This window comes from Plectropomus leopardus, chromosome 18 (assembly GCF_008729295.1).
Source record: "Plectropomus leopardus isolate mb chromosome 18, YSFRI_Pleo_2.0, whole genome shotgun sequence".
In the NCBI taxonomy this organism is placed as follows: domain Eukaryota; kingdom Metazoa; phylum Chordata; class Actinopteri; order Perciformes; family Serranidae; genus Plectropomus; species Plectropomus leopardus.
Window position 1 is genome coordinate 19,756,428 of NC_056480.1, and position 18,503 is coordinate 19,774,930.

Consider the following 18,503-nt stretch of genomic DNA (forward strand, 5'->3'; position numbering starts at 1 on the left):
CAAGCCGTGTGTGATCTAGTTCCGACATCTCTACGGACAATATCTCCAATACTCTGCAACTCACTCCAAAACAATGTAAATTTATAAATAGCACTACAGGTGAGAACAAATATGTATTTGATTTGGGGGTGAACTGCCCCTGTAATGCATGTAATAGCACTGCTGCTTAGCTTTGTCATTCATCAACTGAGGATATGAGCTTGTGATTTTATGAAAATGAAATTTGTTTACAAGGGCCGACCCAAACCACATTCTCAAATAATTTTCATTTTAATTAATTATAAATAAATGTGGTTAATGAGCAGCCACTTTGATAATATCCAAAATGTTAGTCTGAGCAACCCAACAGTGCCATTTTCACATTCATAACACAGTTAAAATTAGGGGAAATATGACACCTTCTTAGACTATCACCTATTAATGTGAGAATTACTTTCAGAAGCATGACTGAGTTTTCTCAGGGATTAATTTGCAGTGCTGCTTCAAAACCTCTGAAGTCATATTCAGAAAGTGCTTTGTGTGCATACATTAAGATATGTAATTATTTGCATACACATCAGGGTGTTTGTGTAAGTGGGTGTGTGGCTGCACGGACCTTCTTCCAGACTGGTGGTGTCGGTGTCTGTGGCTGAGGAGCCTCCCTCCATGACAGGACTGCCCTGCTCCCAGGACAGCAGCATCTTCTGAGGGTCCATGGTGCTCCTAACACAGAGGACAGAGTCACAAACACCAGAAGAGCACACAATCAAACTAGTACAACAATATAGTTTATTTAACTAAAATAATTTAAAATTTTAACATTTAAAGAAACTAATTTTCCCAGTGGTGAGCTTAAAGGAATCCTTAGGTGGGTGTAGGTGGATGACACTGGCGACCCGGACATATGAGAGTTAAGTATCCTGACATATCAGTATGTAAAAACATATATAACATTGTTAACAAAATTTGTGGGTGAAAAAAATGCTCTTGAATTAATGCAGGTTAATGGGAAAACATGATTCAAAATATGGCATCACTTTAATTTCTTTTTTTTTTTTTAAGTTGTTGTGGATGGTTGATACTGGCTGCCTGTACATACTTGAGTCTGTTGAGAGACGGGGCGTTCTTCCAGGTGGGGTGGAGCTGCTCTGAGCTGATCACCTGACCTTTCTTTACAGCGAAGCCGAGGCGACAGTACATGGAAACCGCATTCTGTTAAAACACAGGAGTTTTATTCTCGAGATGGGACCAGATAATGTGAATGGGGAATAAAAAAAAATAAAAATAAAAACAAAAAAGTTGATGTTGATCTCACCACTTACTCACAGTTCAAGATAACAACTTCCAACAATAATATATATATATATATATATATATATATATATATATATATATATATATATATATATATATATATATATATATATACATACTTTTACACAAAATAATCAAAGTTTTTATGTTTTTTTTTCAAATAATGATTAATCAATTGTTATTTTTTACCAATATCTTGATTTAGGAAAGTGCTTACAATTTGCAGCCCTAGTATAAGGATACACTGTAAATCTTAGAGGGTAGGTTTTTCTGTAAGTCCTTTGGGATCTCTTACCTCTCCTGCATCATCTACACTTTGTTTGTTGTTATATGTTTTGTTTTTGTCACTTTTTGTGTTAATAAACTAAAACCAATCTAAAGTAAAATATCTTGGGATTGGGGCTGGAAAAATGTTAGCTCTTCTTTTTACAATAGATTTCTTTCTGTATGATCGCTGGTGTAACACTGTTATAAAATGGTGAGCGGCCCTCTTTTATTCAAAGGAGTCAATGCCAAAAGCTTACGCTACACTGTAGATATTTGTATCACTGACTGAGTTTCTCCTGCTGAGTTTCATACTAGCTGCAGTGAAAGAAACAAACACTGCATCGTCTACATTTAGTCAGGTTTGCACAGGAGTTACTGATGTTTGTTAAAAGGTCTCAGAGTTCAGATCTATCAATACGATGTGAGGGCTGAATGAATGTGTGAATGTCCAAAAGATGTAACCATTTTGATAGCCTTGGTTTGCCTTTTGTAAGAAGATTGCTTCTACATGATACATCTTTTGGGTGATTCTCTCTCAATGCCCAACCTGGGCATGGTTTCTTATGACTATATGGTAACACTGTGCACTTTCCACGAAACAGTTGGCTGGCTTTTTCATTATTTCCTGAAATTACACAGTCGTCAACTTGCCTTGCCATTAAATCTTTTATTCAGACTGAACAGAGCACCAAAGTCAAGTATGGTGGGCTTGATTACTTTTTACACCTCAACATCCCTGATGTGCACGCCGAGGTCAACTCTTAGCCGTCCTCTTATCATATCAAAAGAAGCACAGCGAGTTTTTTTTTTTTTCCAATTGCCTTGGGCCACGAGGCAGTCATGACACAAGAGAAAGTTAAACTCAAGTCACGATGAGAAAAGTTCTGCACAAAGAAAAGCTCTCAGACATCTCAATCATCTCTAAATTTTTACAGGATTTCTCCTGAAGACTTGCTGCAGCTGCTGCCTTCAGCCACTTCTCTTAAGTGCTGCTTTTCAGCGGCAGGAATGAAACGAGACCGAGGGACTGGGGAGTTCAGCTCTTCACACTGGAGGTCACAACACACAGAGGGAGTTTTGGCTCAATGTCTGATAGAGAGTGAATAGGAAACTGGGGAAAACTGGGTCACACTTGAGCACCAATTCAACTGGAATGGTGCTGCTCAGCCCTCTGGTAGAGTCGAGGGCCATGAATGATCTATCCTGAAACAATGGGTGTGTGTGTGTGTCACAGTCTGTCTCCCAGGTGTACGTCTGTATGAGTGTGTATCCACAATAAAAGAGCAAAATTGTGCAGAAATATCTACTTGCAAGGCTCCATAATAGCCATGCGGCTCTCAATGGTTTGCACTCTATTTTATTTGAAATGGCTACAACAAAAAACTAGATTTACCGCCTCGCAATTGTATGCCTCCACGAAACAGTTGCTGTTACAGTTTACATCAATAGCTGTAAAAACCTTGGATGGTTTACCGAAATCTTTCCCTGGACAGTACAGAAGACCCACACAATCACCACAGTATCAAGGTGACAACCCAAAATTAGTGTTACCAATGCAGTAACTGCCCAAATATCTCTGCTTCTGTTTCTGAGTTATGGTGTTGAGCAATGGCCAGAAAAGTGTTTTTGCAGAACATTATGATGTCACAGAGAGGATATAAAAGATCATCACTTCATCATTATATCCTATTAGACATTTGTGCGAAATTTTGTCAGAATAGAATTTGAATGTGAATACATTTTTGAGTTATGGCCAAAAACCTGTTTTGTGTGGTAACCATGCCCTTGACCTTTGATCTCCAAATTCTAATCAGTTCATTTTTGAGACCAAGTGGATGTTTGTGCCAAATTTAAAGACATTTCCTCAAGGTGTTCTTAAAGTAACACATTCATGTGAATGAGACAGATGCAAGGTCACAGTGACCTTTTACCACCAAAATCTAATCAGTTCATCATTGAGTCCAATTGAATGTTTGTGCCAAATTTGAAGAAATTCCCTAAAGGTGCTCTTAAGATATTGTTTTCACGAGAATGAGATGGACTCAAAGTAGCAGTAACCTTGACTTTAAGCACAAAATGTAATCAGTTCATCCATGAGTTCAAGTGGACATGTTTGCAAAATATGAAGAAACTCTCTCAAAGTGTTCTTGAGATATTGTGTTCATGAGAAAGGGAAGAACAGACAGACAACCTGAAACATAGTGCCTTCAGCCATGGCTGTCGCCAGTGTGGAGGCATTAAAAGACAGAAATGCCAACTGTGATAAAATTATATAATTTATATTTATCTAAAAGATTGCCAGCAGTCAAATTGAATAATAGGATACCTTTGGAAAGCAAATCCAAACGAGGAACAAATATCACAGAAAAGTGGTTTTAGTTTCTCAGAGTTGATTCCAAACTCCAAAACATCATTTTACAAAAAATGAAAAAGGCTGCTCGTCTTATTTATTTCTGCTGCTACACTGTGTGCCTTCAAGCAGCGTCAAAAAAGCATGTTTGAAAATGTCTTTAAAGCACAGTGGAACCAGAGAAAATAACCTCCCTGCTTTGTCACTGTCGGTTTTAGAGAGTGCTGCCATTTTCCCAAGATCTGCCGATTTGCTTTCCTCTTGTGAAAAAAAGTACTTGAGTTAATACATTGCAATAAGACTCACATTCTGCAGAAAGAGGATACCCACCTTCACTAAGTCCAAGTCAATCTCCAACACATTCGCCAGCTGAGAGGCACAGGGGGACCAAGGATCAGGAGAGAGAGAGAGAGAGAGAGAGAGAGAGAGAGAGAGAGAGAGAGAGAGAGAGAGAGAGAAAAGTAGGACTCGGTTGAAAAGATGATCGATAAACACACACACACACACAGTCATATTACATTCAATGAGCACAGCAAGCGAGGACAATGTAACACATTTCCAAAGCCTACCTCTGCTACGTTTGTCTGCTCATCAATGGACACAAAGATTTTGTAGAGAAGCGTTTCAAAGTAATCGCCCTGGACGCGGTTCATGACAAAGCCTTCCAGCGGGGGCACTGAAAGAACCAAACAGTGACAATAAACCGGACAAACATGTCCACGGATGTGTCTTTTACATGTATTTATTTTGCAATTGTACTGTTGTATTTGAATACTGTATGTGTCTGTATGACATTATGAGGCATCATTTTAGATCAGTCCATTACCCATAATGCTCGCTTAAGTTCCCTCAGTTGTAATTTAGGTACCTACAGCATTTAGTCAAAGTAATTACTCCAGGGAGAATAATGGCAGGATGTTTAAACGCACGCACGCACGCACGCACGCACGCACGCACGCACGCACGCACGCACGCACGCACACACACGTACCTGAGATGCAGCTGTCATCAGATATGGGGACATCCAAGTAGATGAAGCCCCGGTTATACAAGCCTGGAAAAAAAAATAATAATAATAATAATAATACAAATTGTAATAATAATACAAATCCTACAACACAAAATATCTACTTGTTCATCAGATTTGAAATCTTCTGTTCTACACATAAAAGAATGGTAGATAAAATACAAGCCACATCAAATCATTTTCAGAAGCCAACCGCCTGGTTAACAAGGACCTGAAGGACAATTCTTTGCTCGATCGAGTAAGGCTGTCCCAAATACCTGTTTTTGTGGGCGTCAAAGCTTCAGTGAAAAAAATCTGTGATTAATCAAAACTTCCAGGAGCCTCTTTTGAGCTTTCAGTTGATGATCCAAAAATAACGTGATAATTAGCCACCCTGTCAGCATGCAGGTCACAGTACCATCAGCTATAATAGCTAGAAACTACAATTACAGTCTCGTGGTTGTATGCTTCTACGAACCAGTCAAATTGCACTTTCAGTTTACATCTATGTCTGTGAAAACATGAATGCTTCACACACTTCAATCAGTTCAGTATCTGACCAAATGTTTCCCCTTCTGTTCCTGAGTTATGAGGTTGAGTTATAGCCAGGGGAGTGTTTCTGCAGAAAATTATGATGTTACAGTGAAACTGATCTTTGACCATTTTGGTATAAATTTCAAAACTTCTTTTTATTCTATGAGACATTTATGGGAAATTTTGTCATAATTACCATATAAATTCTTAAGTTATTGCCAAAAACATGTTTTGTGTGGTTGACTTTTCCACCAAATTCTAATCAAATCATCAGTGAGTCCAAGTTAACATTTGTGCCAAATTTAATGCCAGTTTCCTTTGACACATCTGGCGTTGGGGGACATTTTTTGCAAGTTTGACTTTTTCAGCAGCATGCTAGTGTCTCTGTAAGATGGCCACAGGTGGTCAGACTGCCATGGTCACAAACTAAGCCTTTTATTAAGTTTCAAAATCCTTGTCTGAGAATAACTAATAAAAAGATGCTGTCAGGCGCAAACCTCCCGTCTCCAAAATTGCTATTTTTCAGGATTTAGAAAAAACCTCCATCTTTAAAAGGATCCAATGGCAGTAAGTTTAGTCATAAGTTCATTTAAATACATTTCATTGGTTGAGAAATGGAAAAATCCACTGACTGACGTGGAAATGTGGAGATACGAGGTTTGCGCCCGACGACAAAGAAATATTGTTTGTGCATGACAAGTTATTTTTAATTACTATTCCTTAATTCATGCAAGATATGGGATTTTGGGGGCAATGGTATAGAAAAAGAAAGCATTCATAATACTGGACATTGATTACTACAGCAACAATGGTAACGTCGAAGCATTCAGGTCAGCTCTAATTTAAGGCTTGGTACTATGGCTTGGCTATTTCCTTATTCATTTATTTTTATAGTTATTTTATTATGACTTTTATTATTTTTGAAAAGCAATTGCACCTTCAGCCCATTATAGCTTTAAACAGCTCCTTTGCCTGTAAATGTCTGTCTGTTTCCTGTTTATTTTTACACAGCTGAAATCAAACTGTCTTCATGGATTACTAAAGTTGTACTGAACTATACTGAATCTCGTTTGAACACTTACTTCAAATTGCCCTGTATCTCCTGTACTTAACTGTATTTGTACCCACTACCCCAGTGGCCGGGGGGTAGTGGGTACATGACTGTCAAACTGTTCTCTAATTAAAATTTAAACTATGCTGACACAACCTCAGTTCTTGTGCTTTATCTCTGAAATTCACACATGCACACTGATGAAAGACCTTAAACTAAAACACTAGTATCAGCTGCCATGTTAACATTTAAGCTACCAGTATCCATTAATGCCAACAAATGCATTTATTCTTGAATTTTACATCAAAATCTAGACACTACTTTTTAAGATTAGTTCAAGTGGCGTAAAAAGCCAAACAACTGTTTTTGTCTCCAACAGCTACCACGCTTTTTTATGATCCAGCCTTGACTTACAAACTGTTTTAAAACCCCAAATATGTGAGACATTGTTGCACAAGGATTGTAAAGACAGATGAAAACAGCCCTTTGGAGGAAACTTGTTCCCGCAATTCCTGTTGAAACAGGATGTCAGGGTGGGAAACTATGCAGGAGGATACTGGAGTGCAATCAAATTTGGAAAAAGAAAGACAATGAAACAGTTTGCTCAGAAACGCTTTGTGCAAGCTGTCACATAGTCCAGAAATGTTTATGGTATCTCACAAAAAGATAGAGGCTGAATTTGGCTGCATTTATGTAAGACTTTTTTATCCAAAGTGCTTTACAATTTGCCTCATTTACATACACAAACACACACAGGCACAGACAGAAAGCTAGCATGTAACGCATGCATCTAACGATTACTTTCATATCAATTAATCTGCCCAATACTTTCGCAATTAATTGTTACATTTTTTCGTCAACGAAATTTCTGAGATTGGTGAAACATGCTCTGGGTGTACTTTCCCAGAGCAAAAGTTACACAAATCCAAAGCTTTTCAGTTTATTATCATGTATGAAAAGGAAAAGCTCCAAATTCTTACATTTAACAAGCATGAAACCAGCATTTGTTTGGCTTTTTGCTTGAAATAAATAACCAGATTTTTTTTTTTTTGATTATCAAAATAGTTGCCTATTCATATTCTGTTGATCATTAATCAATTAATCAACTAATTGCTGCAGCTCTACTACCATGCACAATGCAGAGCTGAGCATCGAGAGTAATTTGTGGGCTGTGGGCACTTCGACAGGGTATTTTAATTTGTCTACATGTTTAAAATGTTTAGTCTATGTCAATTTTTACCAAGTCCAATATAACATCTTGTTCTAACTTTGGCCTTAATTTGACTATAGAGTTCATGTAAGTGGTATTAAAACTAATGTAATTTTATCTTTTTCTTTTTTTAAGACTGTGTGTGATAAAAGTTTTATCTCTCTCTGTGTGTGTGTGTGTGTGTGTGTGTGTGTGTGTGTGTGTCATTTTAACTAAAACTATTTACACAGAATTCACTTCTAAAGAACAGCATTACAGGTTATACTGCTTTAAAATCTGCAGTTTTTCTAAAAAAAAATAAATGAGTATGATTCTACAATATTTTGTAGAATTTTTGCATTTTTCATTTAATATGCATATTGTATTAAAAATATGAAAATTTTTATTATCAGGATAATTATAAAGCAATGCGTAAAAGTCCATTTTAATTGTGTCTTTGATATATGCAGACATTGATAAAATGTGACAGATACTCACTTAAGACCACATTGTACTCCATTGATCCAGCCAGCTGAGGACCAGAATCTATCATCTTATCAATCGCTTTCTTCTCTGCTGCAGAACAGATCTGTAATTACAACAAACACACAACATTAGAGTATACTCGTATATGTGGTTTTGTTTGTATTTAAAAAAATAAAACCCCCTCCGGTGAACAACAGTAGTAGCGCAGTCCCTGGGAGGATGAATACATTTGCATCTAAAAACTGTGTGGATTCCTTCACTGCACTGTTTTTCAGTCTTTCTTTTTCTCTTGTGGAGGGGAGAAGAACTGATGGGAAGTTGGCAGATATTTATTTTTAGTCATGTGAGATCTCCACATGCAGTGCAGCAGGGGCTCATGGGATGAACAGTTGTAGCTTGGTGGGTAACGTGTATGAAATTTAAATGAAAACTCAGAGTAAAAATCGCGCCAACACATGATATCTCACTTCTTTTAATGATCAAACATAACGTCCATAAAATGGAAGGAGGACTAAAGGAATATCCTGGGCCTTCCTCAATGTGCATCATATATAAGAAATTAAAGGTCCAGTGTGTAGGATTTAGGGGGATATATTGACAAAAATGGAATAAAATATTGTAGCTATGTCATCTTTACTGTATAGTTATCTGAAATGAGCCATTTATATCTACTCACCCTGATATCATCCTCAGTGATATATCCTGTCTGCGCCGTCCACCACGGCTCCACAGAGATCTCCACTGGTTTGGCCGGTAGCAGGTCCCGTGCTGATTTCCTTCGGAAGAATTTCTGACAAAGGAGACAAACGGGGAAGCAGGCAAGGTCACTTTTTTAAGATTATTTTTTTGGCAATCTGCTTTTATTGGATAGGACAGAGTGACAGCGTCAAAGGGGGAGAGAGAGGGCACATGCAGCAAAGGGCCGTGAGCTGTAGTTGAACCAACGACTATCGCTCAATGTAAAATTTAAGACCCATTTTACAATAACCCAAAATTGTAAAAAAAAAACAAAAAAAAAAAAAAAAAACATGAACCCACATAAATTACTTATTAGGGACAAGTTTCTTTTTTTGGTTAAAAAGTTAGATGATCTATTTCAAATGCTGGAAAAAAACTTTCTAGGATGGAACACATGGAAAACAACAAACATTTTATGTAATTAAAGAAAACATTTGATTTGCCTTCAAAAGTTGTTCACTATTCATTTGATTGCTTGCGCCAAATTTATATGATTGTTGTTAGTTCCTCTATCCTGATCTATGTGATGTTGAATTCAGTAGGTTATTTAAAAAATAGATATAACCACTTATTTTCATATTTCACGATGCAATGTCAGAAAAAAATATTCATTATAAACTTGATATGATAACTACATCACTTCATAACTCATGAATGTTCAGACAAGCTTTCAGACTTAATAGCTTAATATTTGGTTCCCTGGACAAAATTTCAAAACATTTTAAGGACCCAAAATAACTCTTTTTCTTGCCCGACTTGCCCAGCAGTTTTCAAACATATCAGATTAAAATTTGATTTCATGCGGGGAGAAAATGAAGAAATGTACGTTATGTAATCAAAACGTCAGAGGGATGCATTTTCCACTATGTCAACAGCCACAGAAAATAAATTTGCCATTGCGTTACATTTCAGGGAAGGTTATCCACAAAAGATTATTGTTACAATTTTATTACACATGAAAAAATTCCATTATTTATCTGAAAGTTTCAATGAATTTTTCTAATTCCATGACTTTTTCAGGCCTAGAAAACATGACTGTGAAATCCCATGAGTTTTCCAGGTTTTCCATGACCGTGGAAACCCTGATTTAAGAAAACAGTATAGGTCAAATTAAACACATATTTTTCTATAGTCTCTTTTTTCCATATTTACCTGGAAATGATCAAATTCTATACCTTTTCATATTGCATAGGAGCCCTGACTTAATGTGCCAACATGAATAAGTCCATGAATTTAATGTATGTTTTTTTCATTCTTTGAATAGTAACTTAAAAGGCACCGCAAAGAAATGTGCCTTACTTTGGAAGACCTGCACTGGTTCATCAGATCGATGTACTGGTTTCTACCGATGCCAAGCAGCCGCAGACCTGTGGGATGAGGAGGAAATGAGCAAGTCAGTAAAACTCAATCATGCCTCAGTAGCTGGCCATGAACTTGTAATCGCTACACATTAACAGCAAGGCAAATAAATCTGGCTGCAGTGCAGCCGCAAAAGGGTCTCTGGCATTTTTCAATTACAGGCTCTGAGGCTTTATAAAAAAATGAGAGAATTACAACAAGAAGCAAGAAGTTTGAGAATGAGTTTTCCTGGATAGCTCCAACTTCATATTAAAGGCACTTCCAGTAAGAAGGAGGCTGACGAACAGCAACAGTGACTCATCCAAAGTGTGCTTGAGGGGGTGCATCAGCACAAATTCCCACACACCTTCTCTGAGACAATCCCAACACACACACACACACAAAAGCACTACTAATCCATCTCCCAACATACACAGAGGGATCCCAGAAGACAATAAGAGTGAGTGTGAGTGAGTGTGTGTGCGTGTGTGTGTGTATGTGTGTGCACCGTACAGTGTACAGTGGAGAAGTATGCGATTTTGGACTCAAAATCCCACCTTGTCTACTCCTCTAGCCCATAATGCACAGGCCTAGAAGGAGCGGAGCAAAATGTGCTGGGATGGCTGCCAATGCAAACGGGGTCCAGTAAGGGATGCTCACATTTGGGCCTCCTAACGCAGCAGCATCCTACACGCGTATCCTGCTGTTTTACCAAGCCACAGATACAACACACAAACATCCGCCCACGTAAAATTCTCTCACACACACTCTCACTGCCTCTCCATCCACCCACTTCTGCATGACACACTTCCAAAGCTCCTCCAGGGAGATTAGAGGAGAGAGGCCACTGTGAGCACGGCTCAGACAGCCTGCTGGCAGCCTTCTGTCTCGACAGCGTGAAGGTCCTGTACAGCCAGGACTCACAGGTCAATGCCAAAGCCTGTTTCATTTGACAGCCCGTGCACTTGATTTTCAGTTTTGACGCAATCTAAATCTGACTTTGCACTAATTTCTGTGGAACACAGCTCCTCAGTGAAGCAGTAACATATACAAAAAGCAAGTAATTTTTTAAAAGGCAATTCTGATTCACCGTGAAATGGGATTTATCTGAGTCAATCCTAAAACCACTTGGCTAGTGCTCTGGGTTGTTATGGAAATACAAAGAAGTGTTTTAGGTTGATTAGTATTGCTAGTCAGTGGCGTTTTATTATCTTATAACAGATATTTGCATTATGCATGCAGAATTTGTAGGCCACAGAACAGGATAATGGCATCAGTTGCATTCTGTTTCCTTTTGTAGTCCTTTTGTGCAGCAGTAGGCTGGAGAGGTGGAACACTTGCCGAAATACAATCTTGGAACCCCTCAGCCATCATTTGATGACATTTTAGCTCATATTTGCACGTAGATATCTGTTTTTGGAGATCAGCCAAAATGATGGCGCAAAGAAAAGGAAGTCTTGGCTTGGATATCCGTTATGGGATGTAACGATACATTGATCTGGACTGGACTAATATCGACGTTAAGTGAAAACATCGATACATACTGTCATCTTTAAGGTACGCCTTAATCTTGAAATTCCCATGTGTCACTACTGCCACCCAAGCATACCTCCTTCGTAAACCTTCATACAATGCTAGCAGCCTAGCAGATAATATTCAACAGCTCAGAAAAGGACAATTAATATTTACTGACATCGTCTCAAATCAATCGCAGTTCAATCAAATCAAAATCATTGCGGACTTTGCAATGTCAGCAAATATCACATTATTGTCCAAAGAGCCGATATAATATCGTATTGGAATGAAACTTGTCATTAACAGCCCTAATATCCACTTGCTACACCGGATCTTCTAATATTGTACGTTGCCGTCAGAGGGTTTGTTTTCATCAGACCAATTTACCCCAAGATTGGTGGGTTTTGCAAACCATTTTCCGCATACCAGCGTGGGATTTGTTTTTTATTTAAGAGAAGTGGTAGTAGGCTCTCCAAGAAAACTCATGCCTTCACAACACAGAAGCAAATTGAAAACACTTGGAAAAAACCAGATGCATCTGTCAAGAAAACTGAGTAACAGACATATGCTACTCCTGCCAAAAGGCTCTAGCTGCCAGTCTTCATCTTCATGAACAAACCCCCAAAACTTTTTAAAAAAAACATTTAGACTGGCCTTATATTTCATAAATGCTCTGTGTTAGAAAAGCAGTTTCACAACAAAAATAAACAAATAAAAATTCCTAAAGCTGTCTTCAAATTGCTGCTTTTGTCTGGCAAACATTTCTAAACCCAAAGGTATTCACTTTATATTGATATGAAACACAGAAAATGAATGAATTATCCCCATAAGTGTTTGTCATTTTTGCTTAAAGACAAGACAATTTATAAAAAAAAGTTAACTTTCTGTCAATTGAATATTCAATTGCTTTAGTTCTAGTTCCGATATGCACTATGAATAATGCAACAATAGAGCTTCAGTTGGAGGTGAAAGTTTGAAGTGCCCCTCCAATGACCTTATGACCCTCATTCAAATCACCAAGCTTTCAGAAAACGTTTCATCTTTTCACTGCGACTGCTCTAAAACCTCATACACTGACAAACTTTCAAAAACAAGAATTGAGAAAGATGTAAAAACAGAAACCAGAGACACAGAGAGGTGTGGGATACACACAGAACCCCAGTAAAGTCATTTCAAGTGTGAGAGAGAAAGGGGGAACTGAGAAAAAATGGGGAGGAGGGAACTCACAGTCAGCAGCAGTGAAGTTGGGCAAGGAGTCGTAACTCTTCTCACTGTTCATAATATCCTGGAGGTGCAAAAAGAGAAAGGAGAAAGCAGACATGGAAAAGAAGAATTAAACTCATTTTCCTCTTCCCCTTTCTGTGTCCCTCTGCCTCTGATTAATAACAGGATTAGCAGATCTGGGCAGCCGTGCTAATTTCTACACCCTATTTTCATTAAGTGCTTAAAACGGATTATCAGAATATGACATAGCCTTCGGCAATCCAGTGGCCAAAATTAAAGCTCAGTCAAGTCTAGTTTAGCATGCACAGGAAAGTGGGTGAAACCTTTTTATGTATGAGCTGAAGTGGTTTGCCTTTTTTCGTGTTGGTAAGTCAAGAGAAAGGGCACATTAGTCACATCTGTTCTAATGAAATGGGAAGTATGTTGAATGTAGAACAATGTGGCAGCAAGCATCTGCACACACACTCTGTGAAAACACACAGGGTGGTGTTTACAGTTGTTGAAATATGTCTCACAACATTTGTTATCATTTTCAAGTCCAACAAAGCAGATGTAATTACAGGTGCCTGATTTTCATTAAGAACTTAAACTGTGGATTTCTCTTCTCAAGCGACACTCCCATTTGTGTTAAAACATGAGCTCAGTCTTTGTAATCTAATTGATAATGTCAGAAGTCGAGGAGAAGTCAGCTGGTCAAAGTCTCTGAGAGGCCAGTGCTCTGAGCTCGACTGCGCCAGCCTCAAACAACAGACTGAGCTTTATCAGTGAGAGTGAGCCGTCATGCAGACAAAAGCCCAAACTGACTGCAGAACAAACAGCACAGATTTTCTCTGGGTGTGTTTGTCCTGGGATCAGTCCGCTGTGTCTCCCTGAGCTGGTACATGAGGCTTCACCAGACACTGACTGACACCTAGTGCCTGACTGATGAAGTCTGTCATGGTGGGAAATACATGACACCACATGCTCCTCTGAGAGTGCACAATATTTTGTATCCAAAAAATTCTCTTCAATGCATTACCAGTCATAATTTGTAAATATACATTAATACATGCAAAATATTCATTTTAATAGACTGATTCAGCATCCCACTTGTATGCAGATAGGCTATGAAAGCTCAATAAATGTTACAGAAATGTCACTGAACAATGATCTTTCTATGAGGGGCAAATAGTAAACGTCCAGGTATCATGGCAGCATTGTGGTGCATTCACAAAGTGTCGTAAAAATTTTTTAAAAATTGTTCCTGGTTATATTTCATGGCTCATGTGTCTGTGAACACAGTGCAGGCTGAACTCTTCTTGAAGTTTTCTTTTTCCTCTGCAGCACTTTGAGTCACAGGGAGTTTAAATGATTTGTCAATCCAGTGAGAGCTGATAAAATCACATTGGCAGATGAGAGGAGCAGCTGCTACAGAGGTGGTGAATGCAAACTTTTAAATCCAGTGTGAGTCACTTCACTGTGCCTGGTGTTCTGCTGCTTCATCTGTGCCCAGAGTACACTCAGTGCTCCGAGAGTGCAGTGCAAGATATAAACAAACAGTATATATATTCCAGTAGTGCCCCAATTGAACGGTCCAGCTTCAAAAACATAAAATCAATTTGTAATGGTAGATTTTTTTTTTTTTATCATTGCAGGCTGCCACAAATAAATGAATGCGTGGGAAACCTCACACCTGAATTCTCTTTGTAGATCTATTCAGGTGTACCATATAATGTGATTTATTTCCCAGTAACAAAGAGCACATTACATGTGGCAGCAGGGGTTGTAAAAAGCTTAGATCTTTCTTATTATAATGGGTTCTTGGAGTCCCTGTTTTGTTTGAAACTTCCATTTCTGCAGCAGCTTCCAGGAATGCCAAAATTGAAGACATTGTTTAATTTGAATTAACATAGACTGGATGTTTCCAAACCAATTAGAGACTCTTTGCTGTGGCACAATAAGAATTCCTGCTCTTCCCCTTTGAGTTTACTGAGCTCATTGTTCTGAAATCACAAAAATGTGTCTTGGGTTTCACAAGAAAGCAATGCTTGAATCAACCAATGCTTTCAGACACTGTGTTTACAAAGATAGATCTTATGAAGCATGAGAAGCTGCTTTCTGAGATTATGATATCAGAAACGTGGTTGAATTTTAGCCTGCATCACTTGCATCAAACACCAATCTTCCCTTTTCTGTTTTGCAACGCAGCAGGAGTGGCTCACCTCCATGATTCCGATGTAATACGAGAACGGAGTGACTCGCAGCCCTTTGACCATGATGTCAGACAGATGGTAGGGATACAGCATCAGGTGGTCCCGGCTGTACTTCAGGAGCTCCTCATAATACTTGCGCTCATCCTTCCTAACGTGGCGCACTGCTCATAAAACACACACAGCAGTCAGGTCACATCCAGGGGTCAGTGAACATACAGTAACACATCCAATAAATCTAAACCAAATCAATGCAGGTTAGAAAAGGAGCAGTGATTTGGACAAGCTCCAGAGGGTCACAATTGAAGTAAGATAATTAATTACGAATATGAGGTGTTTAATCTTATACAGCTATTTAGAGAATATTTTCTATTAATTTATGTGACATTTTAACAATAGTGTCGATATCACTCAGTCTGATTATCTGCTCATATCCACACAAGTGAGGAATTAAGACCTGCTGTGATTCCAGATACGTACCTGTGATATACAATGTTTATTTACAAGCTGCCCTGGCCTGGTACAGTTACGATTTAAACAAAGCTGCCAGAGACACCAAGTCAAAGCTGATGCAGTCTAAATAAAAGTGTTGCATGATATTTTGTCTGATATATAAGTATTTTGGCTGTTGCAACTTTAAAGGGAATGGTAATTATTGGATTTTAATTCAATGACAAAAAAAATATATAAAAATGATTCCTATTTGATTTTTGCTGGGGTTCAAACAAGTATGTTCCCTTACATCTGGGATATGTTTTGTAGGCTGAGGCATCTCTACAGCACAACAATGCTTCATTTACAAAAGGGTGTTGTGACACATTTTACCTTTGCAGCTCCTGAAATATTCTACTTGGCCTGAGATTTCAGTAATATTTTGATTAATTGTGCAGCCCCACTAAATAACAAAATGTATTTTTTTACACGGCTGCTGTATTAGAATGCATTCATTGTAGCAAAATGTAGATAAACTGGAAACAGGACATACATTTGTCTTACTCACATGCATTATTCTGGAACTATATACTGCAAGATGATTTGTTTGCTTTGTCTTTTAATCTCATACTTAATCTTGATGTGTGCTACAATACAAGGTGTGTGTTAAGCACTGAGAGACAAACTTGACTCACCTAGGTTATTGCGGAATCGCAGCTGATTGCGGATGCTGTACAGTAGCACATGCTTCTCATACTCACGCTGAGAGTTCCCCAAACTCTGCATAGCAAAAACACACAGCACACAGGATCATTGTTAGATTAAGCTGCTAGGGTACAAAATGAGCTGTTGGCCCCCCTTTTACGGCAGTTTCCTCCAACAGTTAGTGCAAAGTGCAAATTTTCCCATGCTGGAATATTTCCCGGCTCCAGTTAACCTGTTCAAATTAAATTCAGTTTCTTTGTCAGTGTCAGTATCAGTTACTGTTACCTGCAGTTACAATCATTCATTAACTGCAGGTCAGTGACTCTTGTTTTCAGGGCCACAACAAAATCTGGCCTCTGAAACTTATCTCCACACTGTGAGGAATATAGATTAAACTGAAATGTCAAAATCTGTATCGAGAAGGAAAAACCTGCAAACTTTGTGCATTTGTTTTGATATCCATTTTGAGGATTCAGCACCCACTTTCTACTAGTTATATTGTGAGTGAGTGCGTTGTATTGGATTTTTACAAAATGCATTTTAAATTTCAATTATATGAGCACAAACGTGTCGACACACAACAAAGTGCCCCATGGATTACGTTTTTCTGTAGGCCGATGCAGCAGTTAGCGTCGCCCTGGTGCCCTTGTAAAAAAAAAAAAAAAAACAATGGGATTTTTCCATTGGACAATGGATTATTTGATGAAAAAATACATGGCAAAAAATCGGCCTACATGATACTAACATGTTTTGCTCAGCAAGATAATCTTCACAGATGAACACCACTTTAAAGATTTTGTAAGCCTAAATGCAACACCAGAAGTAAACAGCTATTGCTAGACTATGAATGAACTACACTACTGTCGCATGATTTAACGTCACCACCCCAGCGAGGCTGTAAAGCCATGTTAGGCTTGATACCATTCTGTAGTCTCTTTTAGGTACGTGATAATGACAGCCTTTTTAAGCCACATCAAACCAAACAAAGCCAAACCAAAAACCTATTATTAAAAAACAGACTATGAGACTTGGGAACCAGGAGTGCTGAAATACTAACAAATGTTAAGTTTTCAGGAATCTCTGAATCTCTGGGCACTCTATAAGCCTAGAGGCAAGAGTTTTCACTTCAACACTGGGGAGGACACGTAAAATGCAAGATTTGACGTCATATTCCAGGAAATTTTGAGCGTCAAACAGTTAATTCCAGTATTGTGGCGGATTCTTATGTATCATTTCCCCCTTTTTTGTATTAATTTATGGTGAATATGTGCCAAAATAAATATTCTAAACTTCTACTAATAAATATTGAGGGGTACGTGCCCCCCCCCCCCCCCCCCCCCCCCCCCTTAATCTCTGTGCCTGGAGGTATGGAGCCTCTGGGCAGTTGTGCACTTTTTCTGCTTGGCAATCCATCTTTGGTGAGGATGCACAGGGATGCAGGCAGCTCAAACAGCAGCACAAAGCTACTGTATGTACATAAACCCGCCTCCACTTCTGCACGACATGCTGGCATGATGGCACAACGTCCGTGCAGGAGGAGGGATTCATGCAAGCAATTAACAGTAAAACATCCTTCGTGATTTTCGATACTGCAAGTCTAATAGTGAACAGATGCACACAGGTGTGAATGCAATATTTGCAGTTGACATCCACGCGCTAAAATCATGTGACGCCACCTATCGAGCAGTCCGTCATGTGATGCCAGTGTAGTCAGAGGCAGCAGTATAAAGACGGTCAGTTATGGCTCCGGCTGAATGGTGAAACCCCTGCAGAGGAGGTTGGAGAGTCGTGCGACACTGACAGCTGCCTTTGTGACAGAAAGCACCGCGGTGACATTGACAGGTTCACCCCCCCCAGGACATAGCGGTGTCCCCCTCCCACCCTGCCCCGTGGAAACGTAAAAACACAGTACCTGTTTGACATTAGCTGGGAGCTTGGTCCACGGATAATTCTGCCTGATGTGAAATTCCACGTCTGTGTTCATCGCTAGCTAGCTAGCTGGCTAACAGCAGAATCCCTCGAGACGAACGGTTAACGGGCTCTCGGGCAAGTCCACGGTGACTTTACCCCCCCGACCACCGACAACCGAGCAAAGCGACCCCCGACTGAAAGAGAGGTTTTATCGGCTGATTATTTTCCTTTACAATAAACGGTCACTTCCTTGTTGTATTTTCGAACAAGCCGTT

The 18,503-nt window shown here is 38.9% G+C and overlaps 1 protein-coding gene across 1 annotated transcript in view; it reads right to left on the reverse strand.

The window, feature by feature from the left end:
• The window catches only part of fam91a1 (family with sequence similarity 91 member A1), a 36,052-nt gene extending 17,549 nt beyond the window's left edge, over positions 1–18,503 (reverse strand). The window contains exons 1-12 of the mRNA XM_042506522.1: positions 18,230–18,503; positions 16,308–16,392; positions 15,193–15,344; positions 12,995–13,052; positions 10,214–10,281; positions 8,853–8,966; positions 8,189–8,279; positions 4,902–4,964; positions 4,480–4,586; positions 4,241–4,279; positions 1,079–1,191; positions 596–702 (exon numbers count right to left, since the gene is read on the reverse strand). Of these exons, the coding sequence (XP_042362456.1) occupies positions 596–702; positions 1,079–1,191; positions 4,241–4,279; positions 4,480–4,586; positions 4,902–4,964; positions 8,189–8,279; positions 8,853–8,966; positions 10,214–10,281; positions 12,995–13,052; positions 15,193–15,344; positions 16,308–16,392; positions 18,230–18,301 (1,069 nt within the window). The 5' untranslated portion in view covers positions 18,302–18,503. The remainder of the gene's footprint in view (positions 1–595; positions 703–1,078; positions 1,192–4,240; positions 4,280–4,479; positions 4,587–4,901; positions 4,965–8,188; positions 8,280–8,852; positions 8,967–10,213; positions 10,282–12,994; positions 13,053–15,192; positions 15,345–16,307; positions 16,393–18,229) is intronic.